Genomic DNA, 9,399 nt, shown 5'->3' on the forward strand with positions numbered 1-9,399 from the left:
CGGGTATTAGGTATACACATGTGTGAAATGCATTGTTCATGTTGCTCGGCGATCTTAAAGAAACAATTGTTGTTCAGACGGAGTAAAACAAATCACAAGTTCTACGAAACTGGACCTAGTCTAGTAATCATCTTCTCTAGCAGACTAGCACAACAACCCCAAATTTTCCACCAAACACCATTGCATCCACAGACCAACCTATAAGTACCAATCCGTGAGCTCATTTCAGTCATCAGGACTTGGCACTTGCCTCATTCTTCCATTCCACAGCTCCACCACCAATCCAGCTGACAACAAAGCCAGAAGCGGCCGGCAACTCCGTAACCTCGCCGGAAAATGGGCTTGTTGCCGGAGCAGACCGTCTTCCGCTCGACGCTCCCCGACATCGCCATCCCCGATCACCTCCCGCTCCACGATTACGTCTTCGAGCGCCTCGCCGAGCGCCGTGACCGCGCATGCATCATTGACGGCGCCACCGGCAAGACGCTTACGGTCGGCGACGTGTACTGCCTGTCAAGGCGCCTGGCCGCTGGGCTGTACTCCCTCGGCGTCCGCCACGGCAGCACGGTGCTGCTGTTCCTCCCCAATTCCGTCGAGTTCGCGCTGTCTTTCCTCGCGTCGTCCCGCCTCGGCGCGGTCACCACCACGGCAAGCCCGCTCCACACCCCGCCCGAGATCGCCAAGCAGGTCGCGGCCTCCGGCGCCACCGTCATCATCACCGAGCCGGCGTTCGTCGCCAAGGTGCGGGGCCTCGCAGGCATCACCATCGTCGCCACCGGCGAGGGCGCCGAGGGCTGCGCCTCGTTCGCGGACCTCCAGGCCGCCGACGACTCGGCCCTGCCGGAGGCGCCCATCGACGTGGCCAACGACGTGGTGGCGCTGCCCTACTCCTCTGGCACCACTGGGCTCCCCAAGGGCGTCATGCTGTCGCACCGCGGGCTGGTCACCAGCGTGGCTCAGCTCGTCGACGGCGACAACCCCAACCTCCACTTCCGGGAGGACGACGTCGTCCTCTGCGTGCTGCCCATGTTCCACGTCTACTCGCTGCACTCCATCCTGCTCTGCGGGATGCGCGCCGGCGCCGCACTCGTCATCATGAAGCGCTTCGACACGGTCAAGATGCTGGAGCTGGTGGAACAGCACGGCATCACCATCGCGCCGCTCGTGCCGCCCATCGTCGTGGAGATGGCCAAGAGCGACGCCATGGGCCGCCACGACCTCTCCTCCGTGCGCATGGTCATGTCAGGCGCCGCGCCTATGGGCAAGGAGCTGCAGGACATCATCCACGCCAAGCTCCCTAATGCAGTGCTCGGACAGGTACGCACGAGCTACTTTTGACAAACAACTTTTCTCCTCTTGCTCGGTCATGAGTCATGACTAGACGACGACTATCGAATAAAATTCTAACTGAATGCGCAGCTACAATATCTATCCATTTAATAAGGGAATAATAAGCGAGATAGCTTCCCAAATTTGGACAAGTGTAACGAGAAATTTGTTCAAGCAGGGTTATGGGATGACAGAGGCCGGTCCAGTGCTCTCAATGTGCATGGCTTTCGCCAAGCAGCCATCGCCGGTGAAGTCCGGCGCTTGCGGCACGGTGGTCAGGAACGCGGAGCTCAAGATCATCGACCCGGAAACTGGTCTCTGCCTCGGCCGCAACCAGCCTGGCGAGATTTGCGTCAGGGGAAGGCAGATCATGAAAGGTGCTGATTTCTCCAGCACCAAGAAACTCGAAAACGAGAATGCACAGACGGGAGGTTGACGCTGACGACCTTTGTGCGTGCAGGGTACCTCAACAACCCGGACGCCACGGCGGAGACCATCGACAAGGAAGGGTGGCTGCACACCGGCGACGTCGGGTACGTGGACGACGACAACGAGATCTTCATCGTGGACCGCCTCAAGGAGCTCATCAAGTACAAGGGCTTCCAGGTCGCGCCCGCCGAGCTCGAGGCCATGCTCATCGCGCACCCCAGCATCGCCGACGCCGCCGTCGTCCCGTAAGTAGCTCGGTTGCTCCAGCAAGAACTTAATTCATACTCGTCATTGCGCTGTACGAGTCCTGAACAACCGCTGCCTATCTGAACCCCGCAGAATGAAGGACGACGCCAGTGGCGAGATACCCGTAGCGTTCATCGTGGCGTCAGCCGCCGACATCACCGAGGACGAGATCAAGCAGTACGTCGCCAAGCAGGTGGTGTTCTACAAGCGGTTGCAGAGGGTCTTCTTCGTGAGTTCCATCCCCAAGGCGCCCTCAGGGAAGATCCTGAGGAAGGATCTCAGAGCAAAGTTGGCCACGGGAGCGTACTGATGATCCAGAGCTACTTGTATTCTTATATGTCAACTGCCAGTTCTATTTTTGTTCTGATTATCCTGACCTATCTGTAATTTTGCATGCTAAGATACCACGAAAGTGTGAGCAACAATTCGTCACCAATGTACAAGGCATACTGTCTCTGGATATAAATCTTACACGAGGAGATTGTATTAGCACTTTTGCCCACTTGCATATCAGTGAACTGAAAACCCAAAAAAAAAATATGGCACCGGAAGTACCGCCGTGCCTCTACATTCATTAGAAGGCGTTCCAAAATGTCGTACATCCGTATATGACATGAGGTATGTCATTATTTTTCCTATCTGGGATTGTAGAAATGTGGGCTGCTGCGACGGAGCTCGAGCCAATGGGGGAAAAGATGATCGAAGGAGGAAATGCCGGTCAAGCGCCAGAGTGACATACTGGTGTTGTTATGAATTGCCCATCGTTGAATGCGTGTATAAACTGCTGGGGCAAGGAATGCTCTGTCTGCAAATATTCAGAGGAAAACAATAGAGGTCAGAGGCAGCAGATATCTGCTAGCGAGACAGTATGAACAGCTGCGTAATTTTGGACATCCAACTTTTGTACGAGCCCAAGCATTAAAACATAACGTTTCTGTGTGTCTAGAAAAGGCAATGCCGTGGTACGGCTGGAGAGAGTGAAATGTGAATTTAGCAGCAATTTTGAGAACCTCGAGAAAAGGAAAACTCAAAAACCACATCAGTTCTGTTTTTGTTTATCTCAAGCAGCTTCAACCTACTGCACTATAATCGGTTTGCAGTGTATAGACACGAAAAAGAAGAGGCTCAGAAGGTAAATGATACTATGATAGGAGTTCAGAGAATTACTTACCCAATCACCCTCACTGTTCACATCCGGAACAAGAGCATTAATCTCGCTTGATTTAGCTGTCGTTATTGACGTTTCTAAAGATTCCTTGCTTAAATAAAGTTGGCAGCCAGATGTGTTATCTATTGATATAGTTGGCACCAAACCCTGCCATATCATTATAAAATAAGAGAAAACATCAGAGTGTGCATCACTTAATTCAAATCCCATAACCTCATGGAACAAAATTGTTACTACAAGTATCAAGAAAGGAGGTCTACCTCACATTGAACCTCTACACTGTTACAGTTCACAACTTCACAAGCTGCGACGACTCCCTGAAAAGAATATATGATGAGAGTTAACAAAGTAGTCCAGATGTAAATACGGCGGGGGTACTTCCTGACAGTTATACCTTGAACAATACTCCCATTTTGTTGCACTTATCAATAGTTATGTTGTTCACTTTGCCTGCATAACGATGGCAATTCATGAATATCGTCTCCTCTTAAGAAAAGGATATCCATCATTGAGCTATTAGTAGCACTTTGATGAGAAGTACCTTTAACTTGCAACACACTATCCTTGCATCCATATACATATACCGATTGCTTGGTATCACAATCTTCAATAGTTAGGCCCTTGTTCCCAATATGGTGCTCAACCACCCATCTGACAGACATCAGAGCAGATTATGTGAGAATATTTGTCTGTTAGCATGTCTCTAGATACAAGTAAACTGGGTTGTCTGCATCAATCAATGCAGAGGATGAGGAATACCCTACTTTCTATATATAAAAAGAAGATAGAAGGAAACTGATAGTTACTTGCGACCCATCTGAAGCTCCAACTTTGCAGGAGCAGGACCTTTTGTTGAGCTAGGGGCAGATACAGTGCGAGGTTCTTTCCCTTCAGCGACTACAACACCAGTTCTATCTGTTCTATTCTTGCTCTTCATGTCATTTGTCACCTTCCGAAGACCTTTACAGCAACAAGATGAAGCCATAACCATTTAGCACATAAACTAGGGGCTAATGAATCTTATCAACTGGAAGTTGAATAAAATTCAGATCGATGGCTTCAGCCCGCCATAGTTTGGGTCAAAAAAGAAAATTCACATCAACTAACCTTGTGTGACTGGTTTCCCTGAGCTAATTTCAGCGAAGACAGCAGACATCCCAGATGTAGGTTGTGATGATGTTGCTGAAGAGCTGCAAAGAGATGCAGAAGGAGGACAAGGGGCAGAAGGAGCCTTGTTTGCCACACTGCCAGGAGGTTGCCACACGGGACCCAGTGGGTAAAACTTCTTGACATAGTCGCGTAAATTAGGCACGTAAAGCTCTTTAAGTGCTTTAGCCCATTCCACATGATCCGGGTCCTTATTTTTGTACTCCACGAGCACCTGACAAAATTGTTATTTGGTAGTTATATTAAGTCGTGAAATCAACCATTTTCATGCTTCAAAAACAAAATGCTATTTCTCTCTCATAGGAGATCAAACCTTTTAATTAAATTTTTTGTTGCATTGTGTGTATTTAAGTAATTGACATGTTGATGGTTTTGAATCGTTAACCTTGATTTGATTTTGTTTTCAATGAAGAAACATGTTTTCCTCGAATTTATATACTCCTAACAATCATGAATTTCTTACTGAACCATTTTCTATCTCCGTTCACATGAATACCTTGGTGAACTTTTCTCCATCTCCTTTCTACATGTCGTTTCTGATTTGAATTCTTGAATCACTAGTACTACTATATTTCACCCATCTAAGATCTGCCATTGGAGTTGTATCCACACAGTACATCCATTTTACTTCAAAGTTGGAATTGGTGATTTGGAGTACACTAACATACCTTATTGCTGTAGAACTCTGCCATCTGCCAACTCTCTTCTACATGAGCAATTGGAAGGGGCATACCTGAGAGGAACCAGTGAACAATCAACATAACATACTAATAAAAATACTTTCATCAATAAAAACTTAACATGCAATTTTTATGCTGGTTGACATAATACCATACTCTATGACCAAATGGTTGAAACTTTAGGCAGTGTCTGAAACTATTGATCCAATGCGGTGGCATTGTATTTGGAGTGGCAGTAAGAACCAACCTAAAATGTACTCTCCATATTCTTGGGATATTGTCTGAAAGCCCAAGGATAAAGTGGACTGGGGATTTTAAATCCAATGTTTCAAAACCAGGCGCCGCTTCTGAAGCATTTGGCAAAATTCGGCAATCAGCCAGATGTCTCTTAGGTCAATTTGATATGGCAAGATTATTATCAGCATCGGAATCCTAGCTGCTAAAGCATGTGGCTTATTTTAGTGGAAAGACGGCATGAAGCCCGAAGACACCTTTCACACGGTGGCTAGTTGGACAACTGGAGATGGTATGATAGCAAGTTAGCAACTCTATTAGATCCAATAAAAAGTACCAAACCGTAAAACACAAACTTTTTTTTTGTTTGGGGAAAAAATGTGCCCGGATACGATCCTAAAATGGCCTACATGGTAAACTGAAAACCAAGACCCTCGCAGCCTCGTCCTGCACATACGCAGTACGCTCGCCAATATTTTGGGTTTATCGTAAACACTGGAGCTTGGCGGGAGGGACATTTCAGCGCCTTCCCGTCCTTCATGCCCTTGCCACTGGCGCGTCGCCATGGACCTCCCCGTACAGCCACCCTTCCATTTCGTGGTCACGCCACACGCGCCTCCCGCCGCTATGCCCAAGCACAAGCGACAGAGCAAGCGCCTCGTCATAGGGACCGGGGATGGCGCTGCCGCATCCTACGGGCTCCCCCCACGTCTTTCGGCCTTCCACCGCCGATGCCTCTTGACGGCCAAAATCGGCCGCATCCAGGCCGGCAAAGACGAAGAAGCCAGCGGTTGGCGGACCTCCTCCACTTCCACCATGACCAACTCTGGCACCCACAACGTGCTCGACAAAGGGTACGATTTCATCCCTATTCCTCAAATAATTGTCAAATTATTTTAGGTACTTAGTTTTTTTTTTTTTGCATTGTGTGGTTTCAATATACATTCGGTTTCTACTTTGTTAGTGAGCATGTTGGAGCGGCCAAGTAAACCATTGACAATGTTCCACTAGATTCATTTGATAATGAATATGTTGATGATGAGTATGGTACGCCTTTGCCCTACTCTCGAAAAAAATAATATATGTTGATGATGTGGAAGATGTTGAGAATGTCTTTGATGCTTCTCAAATAAAGAAAATTGAAGAACAAAGAGGCAAGTGAATTACACGGAAGTAGTGGATATTGCTTTGTTGTAGGCATGGGAGAGTTTCCCACTCGATGCTGTGATCATAAATGATCAATGCAGAAAGAAATATTGGCGAAGTGTTTGAACAAGATTCATCAGTTTATGCCAGAACCGTCTCAATGAGATCTACAAGGCAAGGTATGCGATCATCAATCAATCATGTAGCCAGCGGAGTGGCTGTTTGGATTAAGTGTGAATGCTCATCCAAGTGGTTGCACTATTGATTACTATGTGAGTTGGTTGTTTATCTCATTTTATCTCAAATTTTTATGAATGTGTCCACTATGAATGTGCTCAAACTTGTCTTCTTGCAATTTTGCCAATGTAAGAACACATTGCACAAGAAAGATACAAGCAACACGTCAAATGGAAAAGCATTTGTGCTCCATCAATGTTGGAAATTGTTTGAACATAATGAGAAGTGAAAGTTGAGTGATCCATCAGCCCCTCCGTCCAAAAAAGGGAAATCAAACATCCTCTTCATCTGCTTAGATGACGATCTTGATAATGGTAATGAAGGAAGATGGAGTACAACATCGAGAACCATCAAAGGGAGACCAGACAGAAGGAAGAAGGGAAAGGGGTGTGTGAAGAAGAAGGCCGTGCTTAGACGGACGGAAGCATGAGAGAGAAGATTGATGAGTTGATGAAGGAAAGGAAGGAAATGGCAACTCAATCTTTGCAAATGAAGATAGAATGAAACGAGTAAAAGCAACCAGATAAGATGACAAGGTGGCAACAAGTTAAAGAAAATGAGGTAAATAAGTTGGCCAAGGTGAAGCACAAGACGAACTTCAAGGGCGCAGGCTCCTGGAGGAGAAGAAGATGAGGCAAAAGACCATTACCATAGATAACCGACTCATGATGATGGATCGGAATGGAATGGGCAAGAAAGCGAGGGCATATTGAGAGATTATAAGTGGGAGATCTATCAATCAATAATGTCTTGGGCCAGGATGGGAGGTGGATCTTCGGCTAGCGGTGGTGGCAATGGCGGTGATGGTAACGGGGGTCATAGCAATGGCGGTGATGGCAACGGCGGTGTTGCTTGATCATCATTGGGGCATTCGATTCATGCTATTAGTTATTATTTCGGATGAAAACTATGGTCAAGTTTGAAATCTGAATGTTTATAATTTGAAAACTATTGTCTAATGTTTTGGTAGTGAAAACTTTTGTCTAATATTGAGTGGTGATAATGAAAAATTATTGTCTAAATCAATGATATACGATTTTTTGCGTTCGGGTTTTACCATCTGTTCTGCAGGGATCTAGAGTTGTTCTTACAGTCTTTATATGGAAGGTATCTAGAATTCTTCGGCGCCTCTATTCATTTAGCAAAGTTCCAGCTTTATCTCTGAAGATTTTCCAGGACAGTCAAGATAGGACAACATTTTTTTTCATGTGCCGTTGTTGCTCTACTGAATTTATTTTTTTCCGAGGGAAATACTCAACTCAATCTCCAAGTCTCAACCAATGGCACTTGGACCTTTCTTTATAAGTCAGAAGTACAAAGATCAATCAGATTGTATAGTTACGGTAAAAAAAAATGGTTGGAACTCTTGGTACTCACCGCAACCTTTGCCGGTGTAACCAATCCACGCCAAAGCGGCCAGGCTACCGGCGGCTGCTTTCAGATGGTTGGCATGGTTCGATCTCGTCCCCTCCGCCAACGTGTTCGCCTCCAGGACTGTTTCATTCAGAGGCCCCATGAACACCGCCATGGACTCCACGGTTGGCTTCTACCAAAATCATCAAACACGCACACACAAATAGTTTGATCAGATGATCAATGGATCCAAAATTTCCTGACCGTTGGTATCACCCGTTATGCTTGAATGTAGATTTGCGACGGAAAAGCTGAAACGAACGAGATCAGACGCACCTGAGTCTGTTTGGTCCTGACAAGAAGGACCTTCCCTACCAAGAACGCCTTTTCCAGCACATTGGTCACCTCGGCGACTTCCGCGCCGATCTTTCCGGCAGCCGCGGACAGCCTCCCGACGGCGTCAGCGACGAGCTCGTCGAACGCCAAGATCGCCGGGTCTTGCGCCGCCGACTCATGGTAGGCCAGGTCGTGCGGCACGGCCGACGGCTGGGCCCTGGCATTGATAGCTTCCAGCCGGGACACCGCGGCCTCCAGCCTTCCTACTAGGGCTTCCTCCATGGCGTTCGTGCGTGGGGAATCTGATCTCTAGGGACGGAGCAGCGGAACGATGGGCATTGGCGAGAGGAACGAGGTGATCGATAGGTGGAAAATAGACGAGCAATGTCGTCATTCTGGTCCTCGGGCGAAGGAGGAAATGGCGGAACCTGATCCGGGCCGAGCCGCGAGAACCGCGCAGGTCGACATCTGTTCGCGCGTAGGGGCGTTGTCCCTGTACTCCCGTCCCAAAAGAATTCCTCTCTCTCAAAAAAAAAAGAGAAGTTCATATTACCTCCTAAAGTTGTTTGAAGTTTAGTTTACAACCCCATCTTTCATTTAGTTTGTATTTCAAACTCAAACTCTAAAAATCGATCGGAGTTACCCTTCCTTCAATTTAACCCGCTCTTTCTGACACGTCAATGGTTTTTCCAATCCCAAAACATATATGGCGAAACCTACAATGTCACATCTTATATGGTATATGGTGTCACATCTTTCGTGGTATCACACTTGACATGATGTCACACTTCTAACTATTTACTTACCAAATGCCACTGCACTATCTAACAACCAGTAATGCTACACTTACGAGCTAAACTAGGTACGGACTCATTCCTCTAAGAAAAGGTACGAACTTGTTACACGCTGACGAATCAACAGATGTGGAGCTAGCGTGGATTGATCGGTCCGTCCCAGGAAACACTCTAGGTGAATCCATATCCTTCTAGGTAGGCCCCTAAAAATGTCCTGCACCGCTCTGCTTTCCCCATCTATTCACCCCGAGCGCGACCTACGCCGTCAGCGTGCGCTGAG

General features: G+C 47.3%; 2 protein-coding genes across 3 annotated transcripts; one reads left to right on the forward strand and one right to left on the reverse strand.

Annotated features, from left to right (window-relative positions):
* Positions 1 to 214: 214 nt before the first annotated feature.
* On the forward strand, positions 215 to 2,493 carry LOC127318566 (4-coumarate--CoA ligase 5). The gene is made up of 4 exons (XM_051349047.2): positions 215 to 1,317; positions 1,508 to 1,706; positions 1,790 to 2,003; positions 2,098 to 2,493. Exons 1-4 carry the CDS (start codon positions 337 to 339, stop codon positions 2,312 to 2,314), a joined length of 1,611 nt encoding a protein of 536 aa, XP_051205007.1. The 5' UTR covers positions 215 to 336; the 3' UTR covers positions 2,315 to 2,493.
* On the reverse strand, positions 2,418 to 8,778 carry LOC127318567 (cyclase-associated protein 1). Of its 2 annotated transcripts, none has more exons than XM_051349049.2 (10): positions 8,326 to 8,778; positions 8,014 to 8,179; positions 5,008 to 5,072; positions 4,280 to 4,553; positions 3,979 to 4,132; positions 3,714 to 3,823; positions 3,567 to 3,622; positions 3,433 to 3,489; positions 3,176 to 3,319; positions 2,418 to 2,809 (listed from the first exon to the last, which is right to left on the reverse strand). In XM_051349049.2, the coding sequence occupies exons 1-10, from the start codon at positions 8,605 to 8,607 to the stop codon at positions 2,723 to 2,725; spliced, it is 1,395 nt and encodes a 464-aa protein (XP_051205009.1). In that variant the 5' UTR covers positions 8,608 to 8,778; the 3' UTR covers positions 2,418 to 2,722. The 2 variants fall into 2 exon arrangements, with proteins under 2 accessions (XP_051205009.1, XP_051205008.1); XM_051349048.2 differs by having other exon boundaries at positions 8,014 to 8,182; positions 8,326 to 8,776.
* Between the last annotated feature and the right edge of the window lie 621 nt (positions 8,779 to 9,399).

This window comes from Lolium perenne, chromosome 7, assembly GCF_019359855.2.
Source record: "Lolium perenne isolate Kyuss_39 chromosome 7, Kyuss_2.0, whole genome shotgun sequence".
In the NCBI taxonomy this organism is placed as follows: Eukaryota; Viridiplantae; Streptophyta; class Magnoliopsida; order Poales; family Poaceae; genus Lolium; species Lolium perenne.